The sequence below is a fragment of the Salvia splendens genome, chromosome 13, assembly GCF_004379255.2.
Source record: "Salvia splendens isolate huo1 chromosome 13, SspV2, whole genome shotgun sequence".
Taxonomy (NCBI): Eukaryota; Viridiplantae; Streptophyta; class Magnoliopsida; order Lamiales; family Lamiaceae; genus Salvia; species Salvia splendens.
The window spans coordinates 5,676,088-5,697,719 of record NC_056044.1 but is presented as its reverse complement, the minus strand read 5'-3'; the positions used below and the strand labels follow the sequence as shown (position 1 = coordinate 5,697,719).

General features: G+C 39.5%; 1 protein-coding gene across 1 annotated transcript; it reads left to right on the top strand.

Moving 5' to 3' along the window:
* Nucleotides 1-18,041: 18,041 nt before the first annotated feature.
* On the top strand, nt 18,042-21,045 carry LOC121762406 (transcription factor ICE1-like). Its single transcript, XM_042158283.1, has 4 exons — nt 18,042-19,195; nt 19,496-19,720; nt 19,998-20,168; nt 20,792-21,045. Exons 1-4 carry the CDS (start codon nt 18,188-18,190, stop codon nt 20,873-20,875), a joined length of 1,488 nt encoding a protein of 495 aa, XP_042014217.1. The 5' UTR covers nt 18,042-18,187; the 3' UTR covers nt 20,876-21,045.
* Nucleotides 21,046-21,632: the final 587 nt, after the last annotated feature.

The window sequence follows — 21,632 nt, the reverse complement described above, 5'->3', positions numbered from 1 at the left end:
GAGCTACTGCCGGAAGAGGATTTCGACGCCGACACCAGGGTGTTGGCACAGAGCAGCGGTTAGAGCCGGCCCGGCGGAACAGGTCGGAGCGGCGGGAGTCGAGGCGCCCGGCGCGTTATGGAGACTTTATCTCTCGTTAAGTAGAAGATTATTATTTATTTAGAGCCATTTATTTATGGTAATTTACTTAAGAATATTTTAGTTCTATTAGTTTATTCGTTGAGCGCTCGTTAAGCTCCTTTCCGGGTTTTCTTTGTTGATTCTTTCCCGGATCGAAGTCGAATCAACCCTAGGGCCCTTACCTATAAATAGGGGTGTATTTTATTTCCCAACGCAAGAAATAAAATATTTTCTCTCACTCTTCTTCTTTTCAACGTGCACAAACGCACAAACCCTAATTTTCGATGCCGGATTGATCGACGGTCAAAAGCTCCCGCGACGTTCGACGCGAAAACTATCGTTGAGGAACTTCTTCCTTAACAAGTGGTGCTTTCATTCTTGTACTCATACAATCATGTCACAAACCGATCGTTCGGAGGGGATGACGATTCGTAGCCTGGAACCGCTTCCATCGTCCATCAGAAACTTGGATGCCGATTCAATCACAATGGAGCATGTGCTGGCATCAATTGCACGCATGGAGGCGCGCTTGGAGGCGGCTGAACGGGGCGCCGTGAAGGCAGTACCACCCACGCGGCCGGAGCCGGAACCCCTGTCAGGCGGGCTGCACCAGTTCGATCAGTTTCTGGTGTTCACGCATGCAACCGGGGGTGCGCAAGCGGGGCCGTCGCGGCAGCTGTTGGGGGAGACTTCAACTGGCGGTTACGCGGGGCTGCTGCCTAACCCTAACCCTAATGTGGGGTTGACTTCTTGGGCAAGTCCACACGCAGGTCGGACTTCCGCTTGGGATCCACCGGGAGAGAGGACTGAGAGTAATCTCGCTCGGCAGCCATCGAGCTGGGATAATCTGGCAAGCAGGCAGAATTTTGGACTGCAATTCGATCATCCGATGCAGTTTAAGATGCATCAGCCGCGATTTGATGGTACGGAAACAGCGAATTGGATCTCGAGAGTGCAATATTATTTTGAACACTTGCTGATGCCGGAGGAGCACAGATTGCACTACGTGGTTATGTTGTTCGACCCGCCAGCCTCGGAATAGGTGTTCAACTATCGTGCGAACAATCCGCAGGCACGTTGGGCAGATTTCTTGGAGGATGTGAGGAGACGTTTTGACCCCCAATATTTTTAGAATTTCATTGAATTGATCGCCAAGCTGTGTCAGTCCGGGTCCTTGGTAGAGTATCACATGGCGTTTGAGACGATGCTTAATCGTGTGCGCGGGGTCCCGAAGTACATTTTGCTGCCAATTTATATGGAGGGTCTTCAACAGCCAATTAAAAACCAGGTTAAACATCAGAATCCGACGTCTGTAGCAGCGGCAATGGCATTGGCTATCGAGTATAACAGCTGCATTGAACGACTTCCGGTGGCGTCGGGTGGGCCCTGTCGGCCGTGGCAGAATCTTGATCAGCGAGCGTTGGCACAGTCGCTGCAGTAGACGAATCGTCCAAACCAATCCAAAGGGTCGGAGTATTCCAAGTTGCCGGTAGTGCGGTTGACGGCAGCCGAACGGGCAGAGCGCTCTAAGCTCGGCCTATGCTGGTATTGCCCTGAGAAGTGGGTTGCAGGGCATTCCTGCAGAGGCAGGTTTTTGGTTTACATGGGGGCAGATATGGAGTCGGACGAGGAATCGGAGGACTGCCAGGAGGAACATCCTGACCCGCCGGTAATATCAGCGGACTTATCCCACATTTATGCGCTGGATGTATGGCAGAGGGAGGACGACATTGAATTGCGAGGGTTGATTGGCGACATTCCCGTCAGGATTTTGGTGGATACGAAGAGCTCGTACAACTTTTTGCGCCCTGACGTAGCAGAAAAGTTGGCCCTTCCACTGCAGCGGATAAGGCCTTTTCGAGTGTATGTTGGAAACGGTGAGTCGTTGTTGTGTAATTTTGCAAGCATTCAAACCAGATTGGTCGTTCAGAAGCATTTGTTTTTAGTCGACTTGCACATCTTGCCTGTGCATGGCCCTGAGGTGATACTGGGGAGGATCTGGCTCAAACAGATGCGGAGGGTGACCAGCGACTATATTGAGGGTACATTGGAGTTCTCCCGAAATGGGAAACAAGTGTGTCTTAAGCTAGTTCCCCCGTCGATGGAAGAGGTCTCCCTGAAAACGTTCTCGACATTGTTAACACTCTAGGGCGGGGCGGAGTTGTTGGAGCTGATATAGGTACTAACTGCGGAGAGTCAAGCAGCGATGGATGACGGCACGCTGGCGTTTCCGCGAAACCTGTCGGACGAGATTCGGAGTGTGCTGGAATCTCACAGGGAGGTTTCCGGCCTTCCGTCGAGCATGCCCCTTAAACGGCAATTTGACCACAAGATCCATCTCTTGCCGAATGCCAAACCAATAAATGTGAAGCCTTACCGTTATCCCTACTTCCAGAAGAATGAGATAGAGAAGCACGTAAAGATATGTTGGAATCAGGTCTGATTCACCCGAGCCAGAGTCCATTCTTCTCACCGGTTTTGTTGATCAGGAAGAAAGACGGGTCTTTCCCTTTTTGCATTGACTACAGAGCCTTGAATGCAGCGACCGTTCCCGACCATTTTCCCATACCGACGACGGATGAGTTGTTCAATGAGTTGGGTGCGGCCAGATTCTTTACCAAGTTGGATTTATGCTCTGGATATCATCAGATCTGTATGAGCGATGAGGATTTTTCAAAACGGCATTTCGCACTCACGACGGCCATTTCAAGTTCCTGGTAATGCCATTCGGTTTGACAAACGCTCCCTCAACGTTTTAGGCAGCGATGAATGCGATTTTCAGACCCCACATGCGTCAATCGGTGAGAGTATTTTTTGATGATATCCTCATTTACAGCCCATCCCTGCCGGCACACGCCCGTCATATTCATGAGGTCTTGTCTATCCTCAAGACTCATTACTTTTTTGTAAAGCTGTCTAGTGCACATTCGCGTGCTCTACGGTGGAGCACTTGGGTCACCTAATTTCGGAGGGCAACCTGAAGGCAGACCCGACTAAGATTGAAGCAATGGTGGTATGGCCGGTTCCGACGACGGTGAAACAGTTGCGTGGCTTTTTGGGGCTCACAGGGTACTACCGTCGGTTTATCGAGCACTATGCTTCCATCGCTGGCCCATTGACGGGGTTATTAAAGAAGGACAGTTTTGTGTGGACTGTAGCGGCGAAAGACAATTTCCTAGCCTTGAAGCAGGCGATGTCATCTGCCCCGGTCCTTCGCCTTCCGAATTTTGATCGTACTTTTTATTTAGAGACATACGCTTCAGTTTTCGGAATCGGGGCAGTTTTGCTCCAGGACGGACACCCTCTAGCGTTCTTCAGTAAAAAGTTGGGGCTGAAACGAAGGGTCTTGTCATCATACCATAAAGAGTTGTATGCCATTGTCGAGGCAGTGCAGAAATGGCGACAATATTTACTGGGCAGGGAGTTTGTCATTCGCAGTGACCAGAAGAGCCTTAAGGAGTTGTTGCAGCAGATAATTCAAACTCTGGGTCAGCAATTTTATGCTCGAAAATTGATGGGCTACAAGTTTCGCATTGAGTACAAGACCGGTGCTTCGAACAAGGTGGCGGATGCCTTGTCCAGGCGAGATGTGGAGGTGCCGGACGGAGAGCCCGCTCCAATGGCTGACGCCGGATCTACGGCGGCGGCAGAGGTGCCAGCCGAACTGGCGGTCCCGGCGGAGGAGGTAGGGCAGGCGCTGATGGCAGCCGCGCACCCGGTACCGGATGTTTGGGAGATTTTAAGGCATGAAGTGCAGTCCACCCCCGAGTTGATTGAGTTACAGGCTGCCCTGCAGCACGGGAAGGCAGATCCGGTGGTTTCCTTAGTGGACGGTTTGCTATACTTTAACCTTCGAATTTATTTGAGCAGGGATTCCTAGGCTAAATCGGCTCTCCTACACGAGCATCATTCGTCGCATTCAGTGGGCCACCAGGGAGTGGATAGAACATTTAGGAGGTTGGCGGCCTCGTTCTATAGGAAAGGGATGCGTAAGGATGTTAGAAAATTTGTCCACTCCTATTATGAGTGCCAGACAACCAAGTATTCCACTCAGAAACCGGCAGGACTGTTACAACCGCTTCCTATTCCTTCGCAGGTGTGGGAGGATGTATCGATGGACTTCATCACTGGACTTCCACCGTCTCGGGGTTACACGGGTGTCATGGTCATGGTGGATCGCCTATCGAAGTATGCCCACTTTGCCTTGTTGCCAGTTGGCTACAATGCTTTGAAGATTGCAAACTTGTTCATTGAGACGGTGGTCAAACACTATGGATTTCCCAAGACGTTGGTGTCGGACAGGGATCCGATTTTCTTGAATGATGTATGGGAGGAGATGTTTCGTTTAAGTGGTACTAAACTTCATTTTTCAACAGCTTATCACCCCCAAACGGACGGACAAACCGAGGTTAGGAATCGGGGCCTAGAGCAATACCTGCGAGCCTTTACTGCAGATAGACCGACTAAATGGTTGAATTTTTTGCCATGGGCGGAGCTGGCCTTAAACTGTTTCCATCATGAGGGGTTAGGGACTTCGCCATTCGAGGCTCTGTACGGAAGGGAGCCCCCGCCCTTGATCGCGGCCCCCCCTCGGCATCGACGCCATCTCTGATACGGCAGTGAGGGGAAACGATTGTGCTGCTTTGCCAGAACTTGGAGAAAGCGCAACAGCTGATGCGGAAGTCGGCAAATAAACATCGTCCTGACGTGGAATTCAGTGTGGGGGACAAGGTGTTACTCAAGCTGCAACAATACAAACAACATTCGGTGGCGAAGCATCTGTCATCGAAATTATCGCGACGCTTTTATGGGCCTTTCGAGGTGTTGGAAAGAATTGGCCAGGTGGCTTATCGTTTACAGTTGTCGGAGGGGAGTCGTGTCCATAATGTGCTCCATGTGGGTCTATTAAAGCCGTTTGTGGAGAACGTTAGTTGGGTTCAAACGGAGCTCCCAACGTTGTTCGCGCGGGGGAAGCTGGTGGCGCGTCCGGTATGGATTTTGGATCGGCGAACGGTTTGGCGTAATGGAGCGACTGTGGAGGAGGTGCAGCTGGGTTGGTCTGATGATTCAAGAGGGAATCCGACGTGGGAACCGGTGGATGTGGTGCAAAAGAAATTTCCTACTCTCCTTGAGGACATAGAGCGTTCTGAGGGGGGAGTTGTTACGGGCCCTTCTTCGGGCAGACTGAAGGAGCGAGAGCTGCAGCCGGAAGAGGATTTCAACGCCGACACCAGGGTGCCGGCGATAGAGCAGCGGGCAGAGCCTGCCCAGCGGAATAGGTCGGAGCGACGGGAGTCGAGGCACCCGACCCGTTATGGACACTTTGTCTCTTGTTAAGTAGAAGATTATTATTTATTTAGAGTCATTTATTTATGGTAATTTACTTAAGAATATTTTAGCTCTATTAGTTTATTCGTTGAGCGCTCGTTAAGCTCCTTTCCTGGTTTTCTTTGTTGATTCTTTCCCGGATCGAAGTCGAATCAACCCTAGGGTCCTTAGCTATAAATAAGGGTGTATTTTATTTCCCATCGCAAGAAATAAAATATTTTCTCTCATTCTTCTTCTTTTCAACGTGCACAAACGCACTAACCCTAATTTTCGACGCCGGGTTGATCGACGGGAAAAGGCTCCCGCGACGTTCGACGCGGAAACTACCGTTGAGGAACTTCTTCCTTAATAATATCTTACATAGCTCTCTCAAATAACCCAAATTACACACATCAATAAATAATTTTGAAGAAGGGTACTAGTTTGACAACCATATTATTGATTGCCAAAATCATATCAAACTTAGGCCATCCGCATCCCTGTCTCTTATCTGTCTTTTAACCGTCACATCTCTTAACTATTCATGGGCCCCACTGTACTTTTCACTGCATCTCTTAACTAAGAGACAGCACTTGCATCCCTCCATCTCTAAACCATCTCTTAACCATCTCATCCCTTAACTATTCATTCAATTTCATTTTTTTTATTTCCAACAAATTTAATTAATAAAAACACACTTCATTAAATAAAATAAAATTACAATTTAAAATCCTAAAAAAATAAAAAAAAATACATAATTAAAATCTAAATAAATAAATAAAAAAAGACATAATTTAAAATACTAGAAATTAAAAATTACACACTTAAAAACTACTCCGCGGGTGAATCATCCCCCGAAGGCGATGGCGGTGCACTCAAGCCACCTGTAGGCGGAATACCAATTTGCCTTGTCATATACTCAATTCCGGCAAGATGGGCTTGATATTGGGGGGCATCATGCAGGAAGTGTCAGCCATCGTGGCAGTCAAGTATATGGACAATAGGGTGTTCGAGCCCGAGACCGAGCCCGCCTGGCTTGATTCGCCTCAGCCCCTCCTCCCTCTAGCCGCTTCGCTTCCTTGGTCCCTTGCGGCCGATGGCGCCCACTGGAGGAGCCCCCTGCATCGGTGGTCGTGCCCTCAACCTCTTGTGAGGCGTTGCCTGACCCGCCCTCACTAGACGAGTATTGACCATCCGCTGTGTGCTTCGTGTGTTTCGAGCTCGAGCCTGTGCTGGACTGGACACCGCCAGCCCACCTTTCAACGTCTTTGACCGCCTCCCAAACATCGACATGTTTGAATTCTTTGTTGTTGTCGTCAAAAAAGACTCGCATAGCCGCTCTCAGAATATCGGCTCCACTGGCTCCGTTTTGGTAATTCGCCGCTTCATTCTTGTAGATCCCGCAAAATTTTTTGACATCTCTGTCGACTCGGTCAAAATGACTGTGGAGCATCTTTATGGTGCGGCGGCGGGACCCCTTTGGTTTGTTCTCGTTGTAGGCGTCGGTGACCTTTTTCCAAAAACACTTGCGGGTTTGTTGATTCCCGACGATGGGATCGTACGAGACGCTGACCCAAGCGTTGAACAGAGTCATCGTGTCATTGCGGCTGTATGGATGACGGCCTACATCCTCCTCCTCCTCGGCCGCCTCCTCCTCTTCCTCCACGGCGTCGAATGCGAGACCCCCGGAGCTTCCACCGCCTCGTCCTCCTTCCGGATTGGGTTCATCCGGAAAATCCTCCCTAAGTTGGGATAATCCCTGCGATTGCCCATACCTCGGGGCGGAGGGACAAGAGTATCCATCCACATCAAAATAGGGTGGTTGGTACGCCGCCGGCGTCGACGAGCCTTGAGTGCCCGGTGTCGACGAATCGGAAGCACCCAAGACATTGTACATGCCCCCCAAGTCGCCAAACGTGTTCAAGTCATAGCCGCCGGAACGGCCAGAGTTTCCGTCGCCGGACATTTTGAGATGAAAATTGGAGAGGTGAGATGAAAATTGGAGAGAAAAGAGAGATGAATTGAGAAGAATAGATGTGTGTTTGTGTGTATAGTGAGAATGAAAGAGAAGTATTTATAGAATAAAAAAAGAAAAAAAAATAAAATAACTGTAATATTACCGTTTTTTTAATTTTTTTTTATTAAAATCAAATTTTAAAAAAATTATTTATTACGTCAGCATGACGACGCCCACTCGCGGGCCGGCGAGTGGGCGTCACGCCTAGAGCCTGTGCTTGCCACGTGGCGCTGGCGCGTGACGAGACGTCTCGCCAATCCACCCTCCGGGCCGAGACGCCCGCCGAGACGAGACCGAGATGGATGGCTGCATCGCTGTCTCGATGCCGTCTCGTCTCTCCGAGACGAGATAGAGACAGCATCGAGACGCTATGCAGATGGCCTTATTGAAATTGAGCAGGCAGCTGGACAAGAATTTTTATTCCAAAAAATCACATAGATTATTCATATTCGTTCCAATGTCCAAATATTACATAAATATCTCAAGATGGATTGTGTGGGTGTGTAAGTTCCACGAATAACATCAAACAATTATAAAAATTCAACCAATAATAATAATAATAATAATAATAATAATAATAATAATAATAATAATAATAATAATAATAGGAAATAATTAAGTATTCACTAAGAAACATGGTTTTAGTTAATTACTCGGAAGTTTGGAACGTCATAAACTTTAATTCGACGTGGTAACATAACAATATTTTTGAAATGGTTCATTTGTTTCTTTTTTTGCACAACTAATAATATTTTCTATTTTCATGTAAATTTATTGTGATGACATTTGTCATAATAATTATGACTTCTTACTACTGCTCACTAACGATATCAAATGTATTCTAGTAGAGTAATACTATTTTTTAGTTATTTCATTTTAATTAGTAGTACTAAGAATATGGTAAGGGTGCAGGAGCACATGGACATGGGGAGATGGAAATAGGAAATTGGATTGCAATGAGTTGCATGGCGGCCACGTGTTTCGTATATATTATCATCAAATTTATCTTTTTCCAACATTATCATCGATCCATTCCTTCATCCACGCTACATTTTCATTTCACGTGAAATCGGTAACTACTATCACTGCCCTCCATTTTGATTTTTGAACCCTCTGTCGCTCATTTTTCTTACCAACCCAATCTCAAATCTCACAAGGAAATATATGTGGGCAGAAAATAAAATTACATTTAAAAATTGAAGAGAATGATAGAATAATTTGTGAAAAGGTTTTTATAAATATAAATGAAAATAATTTTGGCGAATGAATTAAAATGAAAGAATGAGAATTTTCTTTAGATGGATAAAGAATTACTAGTATTTTGTCCAACTTTAGTTATGTACGTATTTTGAATTATGCCAAGATAAATGAGTCATTTTTTTAATAAAATTAAATTTTTTTCAATTTTATTTTCTTTATAACTATTCTCTATAAACTTAATTTTGTAAACATGCATCATTTTAAACAAATATTTTATCATGGCACGAAGAAAGTGCAAGTAAATTTTTTTGTCATATTTGAAAGTACTGATAGTTCTATCATTTATTTGTTCATAATGAGTTGGAGTTTATACATTAGTACATAAACCCACTCATTATTTTATCTATTTTTCAGTACTTTGTTCACACTCTATATTTATTAGTAAAAATCAAACATTTAACTAGTAGTACAAATGTACAATTGTTTTGATAACTCCTCCTTCGGTCATAAAGATTTGGTGGTTATAAATTTTTACATAAATCCACTCATTATTTTGTATTTTTCAGTACTTTGTTCACTCTATATTTATTAAAAATCACTTTTGTTAACTCTTTCTTCGGTCAAAAATATATCTACCAATAATCTAGTACTCTTAATTAAAATTCGTGACACTAATCGTGTTTTAGTGGAACTCCTTCGGTCAAAAATATGGAGTATCTACCAATATATATTAAAATTCGTGCCCACTATATAACTTCAAGAAATATATCATAAACTATCGACCACCAAATTCACATATATGTAAAAAAATTAGTTACACATAGTTGAGTAAATCGGGCTTAAATTTATTTAAACTATAAACTTAGTTATCAAAATAACAATTCACGGACAACGGATAGCAACACAGTTAGCAGCGCGAAGCTGTGGTGATATTGAGGTCACGAATTTAAACCCCACCACCCGCTGGGAGACTTTCGGTCTTAGGATTAGGCGGAATTAATCAGCAAGCCCGGTCGAGCAGGATTAGGCGGATTTCGCGGTTCGATACACCTGGTTTTAAACCAAAAAATTACAATTCACGACATATTAAAATAAAAAAAATACCCAGATGTACCTGTCATTAATACTGATGTGGGGTTGAGAAGGAATTCAATTACGTCTCGAATTGAATCGTCGATTCATTGAACCTTTTTGAACGAAGGCGAAACTAAAGGGTTGAGCATCATCATTTTTTTTATTAATAAATAAACAAATATTTTGAAAACCATATCAAATTCGAAATCTTTAGTTTTATACATTAACCATTCTAATCCCATACTAACATACTCACGCCACAAATCTCTATTCTATTTAGAGTAATCAAAGTCGATTCGAAATTCAAGACACTACTAGAATTTGTTGAATTTTAAATAAAAACTACTAGTAGTAGTTGTAATAATTGAGAAAATATTGAGGATAATTATGAATGATATACCGTGGGCAGTAGGCAAACTTAATTGCTGAATTGTTTGAGTGGAAAATGAAAATGAAAATGAAAATGAAAATGAAAATGAAAATGAAAATGAAAATGGTGTTGGTGGAGATGAATGATACGTAGAGAGAGAGAGATGTGTTGGGATTATTATGTTAGTTAAACGGTGAATAGAGAGGAGTCACGAGGGACTTGGGATTTCCATTCAACAAATTTATTCCACGCACCTAGCCTTGCTACTCCTCTTATTTTAATTTCTATTTCTATTTCTATTTCTATATCCATTTCTTCCCTCCCCCACCACACTTTCAAATTTAATTCAAACTTCCTTAATTACTTCGCGTTTGTACTCCTATTTTATATATTTTTTTAAAGAAATATATATACTATACTATACTATACTATACTATACTATACTATACTATACTATACTATACTATACTATACTAACTATATTTGCAAACCTATATTATTCGTAACTTCATTTGTCAATAAAGTAAATATGCGAACAAAATTTTGAAAAAAATATCTATTGGTAATAAATGTAAGTGTTCAACTTCTTATATTTGATTTTTTATTTCTGAGATATTGTTTCTGCTATAACAAAGCCATTTCTTTTTATCATTAACATAACTAAGTATTATTAATACAATGAAAACGAATTAATTTTATTACTAGTAGTCTACGACCACATCTACCTAGTATTGTAGTGAGCCTTTTACTTTTCAAGAAAAAGATAAAGAGTAATAGTAATAGGTTGGTACAATGTAATTTTCCTACTAGATCTCCATATAACATATTTATGGCTCTTTCCTAAAATAAAACAACCTAAATTTAGTACAGCTATGAAATGCACATATAACCTTGAGCTGTTATGACTACTCACTACATGCCACATATTTAGTCATAGTATGACTAAATTGTCACAACTCACAATTAAGTTGCTATTATTATATCCTACGTTGCTATTCAATAGTAAGTAAATTTTACTCTATATTCCATTAGTTTATTCATATTTAATCCTATTATTATATTTTGTAATATATCCTCATTTTATTTATTTATACTACCCTCTCGTTCCTCATTAAGTGTCCAATTTTGACTTGACACGAGTTTTAAGAAATGCTATTTCTGTCCATGAATAGCAGTTCCATTTCTTTTCAGTACGAGTTTATGAAATGTTAAAAAAAATGGAAAAAAAATTAGTGGTATATGGATCTCACTTGTATATATTTGTTTTAAATGAAATGTGATTGGATTGAGTTAGTGAAATGTAGGGCCTATTACCATTTATGATAAAAAAATGAACCGGGATTTCTATTTGCGGACGGACTGAATTGGAAAAATGAGATTCCTATAATCTTATTCTTGAACTGAAGGAGTATAATAGAAAGTGAGTTGAAAATATTAATGAAACATGAGTTTTTTATTTTTTTAATTAATTCCTATATAAGGGAGGAAATTACAAATAAATTCATATACTATAGATATGAGGAAATTATAACTGATGTCAAGAGGGCTCGAACTCGGCACCTTATGCAATAATGTCTAAGCTCCTTACCGCTAGTACAAAGGCTCTGGATTTAATGAAATATGAGTTCAACCTTTGTATAAATGTCAATAGAATTAATTAGTGGAATATGTAACATACTTACCGTTTATAGTAAAAATAAAGTGGATACATAATTATAGACAAATGTAAATAACAAAATTGGACATTTAAATGGAAAACAGAGAGAGTATTATTTTTAAATAAATTTCACATTTCATTAATTCATTATATTCATAATTATTTAATTAATTAATTCATTATAAGAATAAGACCCGATAGATTAATTTTTTATTGTGAAATTCATTATATTCATATTTAATTAATTAATTATTTCAATTTTTTTCTTATTTTCTATATATATTTCTATTTCCCATCACTCTCACTCACATCCCTCCACTTTCCATCACTCATTTTCTTCACTCTACACTTCATCTCTCTAGAAAATGGATTCTGACAACTCTCCCCAATTATCCAGCGATGGAAGCCCATATACGGGCGGAACCCAAATTCCGCCCGTTACCCAAACTCCACCCACTCCGAAAAATCCCTACTTCAACCAAAATCCCTTCTTCAACGAAGTTCCTGGTGGCAACATTTTCGGCGGAGGATTCACTCCTTACTTTACCGGGAACCAACTTGCGGCCTTCCCTCAATTCTCTGGCAGCACCTTTGTCGGTGCTGGTAGGCCAATTACCCCACAGGCGTTCCACTGGAGCATCTGATGAGGAATCGACCCGAATTACGGGGACGCGGTGTACCGACCAGAGATGATGAGTTCTACACCCGACACTCACGTATCTACAACTTTTCCAGTCACAGATCTGAGCTTCAGCACGGAAGAGTATGAAGTGGAGGAGATGCACCCATCACCTCCAACAGAGAAGGAGATGGAGAAGGAGAAGGGGAAGGCGAAAGCGAAGGGAAAGGCCGCGGAGACATCGGCGCCTGTTCCGAAGGGTAGGAGGCCGCGAACCTTCTATACGCCAGCTGGGACGCTTGCTCTGGCGAGGTGTTGGATCGATATCAGCGAGGATGCGGTTGTAAGTAACAACCAACGGAAGGTTGGTTTCTAGGCCCGCATCGCGCAACGATACAATGAGGAGGGAGTGAAGCCTAAAGAGGCACTGTCTCACAAGGCGCCGGAGCTTCGCAAGCATTTCGAGCGTGTCATGTTCCACATCGGTAAGTTTCATGGCATATATGAGAACAATTGCCGAATGATGACGAGCGGTATGAGCTACGACGACGTGTAGGATTTGTCGCTAGGCCAATTCGCGAGTACCGTCAGCTCCGCTGGGTTCCAACACTGGGAAGCCTACATGAAACTGAAGGATCACGAAAAATTTCGGGCGGGAATCGAGGCGGCAGTGGCGACAGGCTCGAGGAGAACGAAGCTCATTGATCCCAGAGTTTGAGCGGCAGCGGTCCGACGCCAACCAACCTCACCGAGTCGGTTGAGGTAGTTCAACCCACTACTCAGCGCCCAATGGGAGTGAAAGCGGCGAAGGCAGCGGCGAAGGGGAAGGGGAAGTCTCAGGGGAGCGCCTCCCAATCGACCGGTGGGGACCCGGAGGGTGGTGTAAGAATTGCCGGCTACGTTAAGTTGCATAAGTTCTATAGGCTGTATCGAGACGAACCGGATGATCGTGTGAAGACGGACATCTGGAAAACTATCAATAGGATGAAGAAACATATGGGTCTGCATTCCGACGACGACGCTTGTCTCGTATCTATGTTTTTTAATGATGATCATTTCTAGGTTTTTATTTGTTGTTTTTTTTGTGACTTTCTTTTTTTTAATGTATTTTTTTCATCTCGTTGTATTCTATTTTTCAATCTTGCAATACAACGATGATTTGCGTATTACTCCCTCCGTTCCATAGTAATAGAGTCATTTTGCCATTTTGGTACGTTCCATAGTAATAGAGTCATTTCCCTTTTTAGTGAAAGTCAACACATTTTTCCACACTTACTTTATCCTCTATTACTTTATTCTCTCTTCATCTCTCTACCTTTTTCATTTTTCACTTTACTCTGCATTTACTAACTCACCTAACACAATTTTTCTTAATCTCCGTGCCGAAAAGAAACGCCTCCATTACTATGGAACGGAGGGAGTAATATTTTTTTTGCATTTAAATTTATTTAATTTGTTACATATTTAAAATACAAGTGCTAGAAATTTAAAACAAAATAAATGATGATGTGGAAATGAAATGGAAATGGGAGGGGCCTTCCATTAATAGATCTTCTCAAAAATTGATGATGTGGAAATAATAAAAAAGAAGGGTCTTATCGGAAGGCCTTCCATTGCTAATGCTATTAAAACTTATGTTAGATTAATTTTTTATAGCTACATACATTCACATGTTTTAAAACTTATGTTACCCTCTATATCCCCTCTATCCTCTGTCACATACTCACATGTCATCTATAATTATTCAAATTACGAACATTGTACGAGTATCATTACATTACTATTATAATTATTTAAAATATATTTTGGTTATTATATATACTATTATATATATATATATATTTAATACATGCCAGTTATACGGAATAATAAATAAGCTTTTTAGATTTAAAAATTGGTTGAAATTTTGAAAAGCTTATGTTTCAATTATTGTTCTTGACCTTGCGCTTTTTTCGTTTAGTATACTTTCTAGTTTAAGTATACCTTATTACTAGAAAAATGAAAATTGAAAAATGCTTGGACTATGCAAATCATGTGTTGAATTCAATAGCCCTTAATAAATTTTAAATCTCAAAACTCTCAAAATTTTCTCCGAGGATATAACCGATAAAATTAAAAAAATTAAAATGCTATCAACAACCCTCGACGCATTAAATGTTCCTTCTTAAAATCGTTATTTGTTTCGCGCGCTATTTTTTGCGTTTTATGATTAAAATGACATAAAAAGAAGCTTGAAAAGAACAAATCTTTGGCGGATTTAGGCTGGTCCCCTCCTACAACACAATGTTCATCTTAATTAATCTTTTTTCTCACATTTTAATTTCATTATTGTATTCCGATTCTATTATTGTAAATCAAATGTATAGAAACATATTTTCATATCTGCAAGTTCTTTCAAAATTCGATTTTTAAATTTAATTTGATAATTCGACTCGTATAATTATCTGAGAATATAATCCAAAAAAAATTATTAAATGTAGCCCGACGTTTACTAAGATTGTATCAGTATATGCTCTGCTTATTAGAGATGTGATTGGTTAGAGATAGATAGAGTACTAAAAAGAGAACAAAATATTGTGAAAAATGTGAGATAGAAAAAAGAGTACAAAAGATAAAAGAAATTAAGAAACTTTTGTGTTTATAAAAAAAGTGAAAAAATTATCTGAAAGATTGAAACGTGATTATATATTAGTACAAAGATTTATGAGATTATTTTTTTCTATGAAATGTGTGCATGCAAACGCAATAATCCATAGAACAAATTTTAATTTTATTTTATTAATAATTGGAGTCTCATAGCATAACACAACTGATTTTTTCTTAGATGCTGGTAAGTTTTATACTTTTATTGTCCTGTGGTCAATTTCATAATTTTTTAAAACAACATATAGAATTATGAATTTTCAACGCTTGTGCGAACGTTGGTGAGAAATCAATAGTGGTGACTCTGGTGACAATCAATACTCATCTCTCGGTCTGTCATTAGGAGTATCATTTATGTGCGGTAATAATTTTAAGAAATATTAAAAAAAGTGAATGAAAAAAAGTTAGTAGAATAGGAATTCAACTTGTATATATTAGTTTTAAATGAGGAGTGAACTGCGTAACTGGTACCTGATTTTTCACTTTCGCATATAAATGGTACATGATCTTTATTTTATATCGTTTTTGGTACCTCGTCACAAAAATAACCATATGTACCAAACATGTGATTTTTTGTTTATGGAGGATATTTTTGGAAATTTAATTGAATAGTACCAAACATGTGATTTTTTTTTTCTTCCTTTCTTATTTCTTTTTTTCTTCTTTAGTTTCTTCTTCTTTCTTTTTACTATTTTATCTTCCTTTCTTCTTAGTTTATGTTTCCTCTTTTTTCTTTTCTCTTCTTTCTTTTTAGTGTTTTATACATGCATCTAATTGCATTCATAATATAAATCAAGAACAAAACACCTAATTAAATTAATTATTTAAAGTAATTAAATCAATTAAATATTTTTTATTAAATTATTTTATACTACTTTTAGGGTTGAAACACATAACTAAAATATTCAACTCTTTATATCATTATGAATACAATTCTAATTTTAATTTTTTATTAAAACTATATTGATTAGTTATTAATTTAAGATAAAATAATAATTATTATATAATATATGATTCATAATGTAAATAATGATACTATAATTATTTATTAATTACTATTAATTTTTAGTATAATAACAATAATATTATTATAATAATTAAATATAATTATAACTATTGGAGTAATTAAGTATATTTGAATGATATTAAAAATAAATATTTATAACATTAAAATAATAATATTAATATTGATTAATAATAATAGTATAAAGAGTTAGTAGAATGAGAGAAGATATTATAATATTACTTTTGGTACTAATTTTGTGTATACCCAAAATATCCTCTTTGACACAAATCGAAAAATGTATTTATTTAGAGGGCATTTTGGGGTGAAAATTACATCAGGTATCAAAAATGTGATTTATAGGTACCAAAAACGATATAAAACAAAGATCATGTACCATTTATGAGCGAAAGTGAAAGATCAGGTACCATTTATGTAGTTCACTCTTAAATGAAATATGAGTGGAATGAGTTAGTGGAATGTGGGACTCTATTACCATTTATGGTAAAAGTGAACCGAGACTCCTATTTGCGAACGAATTAAAAAGAAAAAACGAGACTCCTATTCGCGGACAGAGGGAGTATTCCTTAACGCGGACAAAATAGTAGATGAACAAAATGGAGTCGCGTGGTGATGCTTAAAATAAGGTCATTCTTTTATTTTTTATTTTATTTATTGTTGTTCAATTTTATGAATTTTATAAAAGCGAACGAAACTTTAAAAAAAAGTAAAACTTATTAACACAAATAATACTTGTTAAATAACCTGAATCAGATTGGATAAAAGATTAAAATCTAAGAGGCGGCGTGAGGAAGGACGCATGTATGACCTAGCCGTAAATGAGAAGATTTATTTTATAAAATTAGATGAAACTTTTAATGAATGAGTCGTAAATGAGAAGATTTATTTTATAAAATTAGATGAAACTTTTAAGAAATGAGAACTTATATTTTTTATTAAAAATAAATGATACTTGTTGAATCACCTGAATCGGATCAAGTCGAATTTAAGCGACGATGCAAAAAAGGCGCAAATATGACCTATCTGTAGATGAGAATGAATTCATTTATAAAAATTAGATGAAATTTTTAATAAATGCAAAACGGTACTTGCACATCTGGCCTTTAAAAACACAGACACGAGTTTTAAGAAATTATTTGAGTTTATAAAAAAAATTAGTAAAAAGTTAGTGGAAAGCGAGTTTCATTTTTATATAGTACTATTAATTTTATTAGAGTAGTAGAATGTGAGTTTAATGAGTTAATGGAGTATAATGTCTACTATAAAAAAATGAAAAAAGGTAAATATGTCTTTAAATGACGGACAACCCGAAATATTAAAACAGGTCAGGTTTTGACAGACGGATGGAATATGTTTTTAATAACTATAAATTATACTCCTTGTTGAATAACGTGAATCTAATCTGGTCGAAAATCTAAACACCAGCTTGAAAAAAGGCGCAAATATGACCTAACCGTAAATGAGAATGCTTTCCTTTATATAATTAGATGAAAATTTTAATAAATGCAAAACGACATTTTTTTAGTAACGATAAATGTTACTCCTTATTGAAAAACATGAATCGGATCAGATCGAATCTAAGCGGTTACGCAGAAAATAGCACAGATATAACCCGGCCGCATACCGCCGGCACTATATGAGATTTTGTAAAATGATAATGGGTCTATTAATCTGTTTAATTCCAAAAAATCACATTTAACTATGTTTATTTCCAATTTCTCACAAAATTGAACCGATTTTTCACCTAGTCCATGAACTTTTAACTATAGTTAAAAACTTAAAACATTATATAGACTGAATCAGCAATTAATGAATAAATCTATCTTGCTATAAGAAACGAATTTATTATTTTTAAACCAATCCATTAATTTATTATATTAATGGCATTTTATTATAGTTCTATTTTCAAGAATATTTCACCCTTTTTATTGTGATTGATGTAAATTATTTAACTCGAATGTTTTATGTGGATTGGTAAAGGAATATACAGTAAACAGAAATGATTAGTTTTCAAACTAAAATACACAAATCCCTCTCTTTCTCTCTCCTCCCATCTCTCTCTTAAATTAGTGAAAAGCCACTTGCCTTTTTTCGCCTACGTCTCTGCTCTCTGCAACTCTCTTTTGCAGATAACACACACTCAAACACACCCCACAATGCTGCCGAGGGCCACCGGCGCCGCCTGGATTGAAGGCGAGGAAGATGAGGCCATCTCATGGCCTCCTCACCAACACAACGACGCCGCCGCCTCAGCTCGAGACGACGCAATTAACAACGCCTCTCTCACTTCCTTCAAGTCCATGCTCGACTCTGATTGCTTCCTCAACAATGCCATCACCGCCCCCAATCCGTTCAATTTACCGGAATTCAGCTCCCTTTTATTCAATCCTTTGGATTCCTCTTCCTCCTGCTCTCCCTCCCAGCCCTTCCACCTCGATACCTCGCCCGCATTTTTACCCCCTAAATCCGTAATGCCCTCTCTCTTCACCGCCAATTTTGATAACGGCGGCTTCGATTTGAGCTGCGACCAGAGCTACTTCACCGCTCCGGACGCGGTTTCCGCGCCGATGATGATGGGGTTTAACGGATTCAATTCTCAATTTCAATCCAACGCTGAGTTCGCGACGCGGATGCTTCCCTTTTCCGACGATAACGCCGCTGCTGGAGGTGCTCCCAACGCAATCAATTTCGAGGGTTTCGACCCCAGCGGTGGAGTGGGATTGAATCCCAACAGGCCTAAGCTGCTGAGGCCTCTCGAGGTCCAGCCGCCGGTGGGAGCGCAGCCGACTCTGTTTCAGAAGAGGGCGGCGCTGCGGCAGAGCTCGAGGCTGCAGAATTTGGGGGGTATGAGCTCGAAGAGCGACGGGGGCTTGACGAGCGTTGATGATGCAGGGGAGATGGAATTGGGGAGGAAGAGGAAGAGGAGCTTTGATGATGAAATGGAGGATATAGGCGCTGATATCTCCACCTTGAATTACGATTCCGATGACCCCACCGATAAATTCGGCGACAATTCCAACGGCAACAGCAGCGTGACGGCGGGCGACCACAAGGGGAAGAGGAAGGGGATGCCGGCGAAGAATCTGATGGCGGAGCGGCGCCGGAGGAAGAAGCTCAATGACAGACTCTACATGCTCAGATCTGTTGTGCCTAAAATCAGCAAGGTAAGTCTTGACTTTCCTAATCCAGTAACAATTTGTTTGGGGGTTTCTCAGATTTCGTCCAATTTCATGTTTTTTTCTTTTTTAAATTTCTGCTATTCAGTTTATATAAATGTGTTTCTCTCATGCATTTAATGAAGCTCGTGTTGATCATGTTCCCCTTCAGAAATATCAGAGGTTCAGACTGTGAGAGAGAGTGCATGTTTGTGTGCTGTTAATTCTGGGAATAGATGTTCCGTTTCCGTTTCCGATTTTGATTTATCATTTTCTGTTTTCTTTTTGGTGCAATAAATTAATTTGCAGATGGATAGAGCTTCAATTCTTGGAGATGCAATTGATTATCTGAAGGAGCTTTTGCAACGCATAAGCGATATTCACAATGAACTTGAAGCTACCCCAGCTGGATCTCTGCTGCATCCTTCAACGAGCTTCAATCCTTTGACGCCCACACCTCCGACTCTCCCTTATCGCATTAAGGAGGAAATCAGTGCAAGCTCAGCACCTAGTCCCAAGAACCAACCCGCAAGGGTACACGCATATGCATATTTTACGTGTCCTATCTTTCTTGCTCTGTGTATTTTGGGTGCTGAACATCAATTCCTGCAATCAATTGAGAAATTATATCTACCTTTCTACTTAGGTCAAGAGATGTGCATAGTTCTAGTTTGCATGCTTGCATAATCTTTAGAAGATCAAGTTTCTTATTATGTATAAGTATTACTCATATTTCATACATGCAAGTTGTTTTTTGGGTTTCCCTTATGGAATTCTTCTAACCGTTTTGTGTGCTTAAATTTTCTGATAGGTCGAAGTAAGGCTGAGAGAAGGGAGGGCTGTGAATATCCACATGTTCTGTGCCCGTCGACCAGGTCTCTTGTTGTCGACTATGAGGGCTTTGGACAACCTTGGTCTGGACATTCAGCAAGCTGTGATAAGCTGTTTCAACGGCTTTGCCTTGGATGTGTTCCGAGCAGAGGTAGATTTCTAAATCGCTGTCATTTTCTTGGAGTATATCGATGTTAGATACCATAATCAAGCTTTTGGTGGTATGCACATCTCATGACCCCACGAACTACAGGCATGCATTAATCTGTGCTTTATTTTTTTCATGCTCTGTGTATCTCATATTAATGAAGATGTTAGAATACAGGCTCTTCGAATTCAGCCAGCGAGATAATAAGTTAATCGGCATCCTTGTTATCATCTAATTAATTGATAGGCAGTACATATTAAGCCTTTTCCACTTGAAATAAGACAATAGCATTCAAGTAAACTGGAACAGATTTTTGTTGAATGGTCAAGAACATGGATATAGCTAAAAGGCCAGTACTGTCTGAATCCGACAAGTTGAATATGAACCAGAACTATACAACATGTGAGCAGTAGTACTAAGATAATCTATCTCCCTGTTCTTGTTCTTGGGAGTTTTTATTTCCCACCATGTACTGCATCCTTTTTCTCTTATGTGAAGGCAGGAACTGTATTGTCTTTGTCAATTAACTGCAAAAATCTTCATTTATGCAACAATACGCCATTCATTGCTCACCCTCCATTGATATGTCCTGAGCTAAACTAGTGCACTGTCTATCTCTCTCTCAGCAATTCAGGGAAGGGCAGGATGTGTTGCCGGAGCAGATCAAAGCGGTGCTTCTGGATTCAGCTGGTTATCATGGTGTTATGTAGATTTCAATCTTGTCTTTATAAACAATTTACTCAGCAGTAATTGCTGAGTTATGAGTAGGTATGACTGCATCTCATAAGTCATAACAATGAATTCAAGCTAGTGTTGTCAGATTATTTTGCGACATTTATTTGGAATTTTTGCAATCTATGTATTTTTTTTAAAACACAAATTTTGTGATTTCCATGCCCTTGAAATAGCTAACTAAACATACTAGTGAAGCATGAGTATTTTATAATAATGCTTGTTTGTTTAAGGTTATAGGCTTATGGCATACTCCTATTTTATTTGTGTGATTCTTTCCATGTCATAGTGAGTGTAGTATTTTATAATTTTCACCATTGAATAGACCAATTCTGTGATTAAATTAAGTTGGGTGTTCTTAGTATTTTAATTCTCATTAATCCTACTTGTCATCCTTTTAAAATTTATAGTTTGCCACCTGAAATTCATTCTTTTTATATAGTAAAAGTATCTGTGTAATCTGTACCACCATCCTCTCGAAGGTCAACTTAGTAAACTGAGTGTGATATTTTCATCTTTATACATGTAAAACAAACTTAGAAGATTAGTAATTTTTCGAAATTATTAATTAAATTTATAAACAAGTGAAAAATGAGCAAACAGCAATGTGTGGTTTGGAGGGAGGTGTAGTTTATTTTGTCTGGATGTCGGTGGGACCATCGTATCACATGAGACACCTCTCTATCTATAAATTGACTCACTTGTGTAGTCCCTTTCTCAAAACAAAATTGTTCA

Bases quoted from the DNA above. Each gene is read 5' to 3' on its own strand.
- LOC121762406 (XM_042158283.1), top strand. From the start codon at position 18,188: ATGCTGCCGAGGGCCACCGGCGCCGCCTGGATTGAAGGCGAGGAAGAT. The intron at 19,196-19,495 runs GTAAGTCTTGAC...ATTAATTTGCAG, and splicing joins TTGTGCCTAAAATCAGCAAG to ATGGATAGAGCTTCAATTCT. The intron at 19,721-19,997 runs GTACACGCATAT...ATTTTCTGATAG, and splicing joins CCAAGAACCAACCCGCAAGG to GTCGAAGTAAGGCTGAGAGA.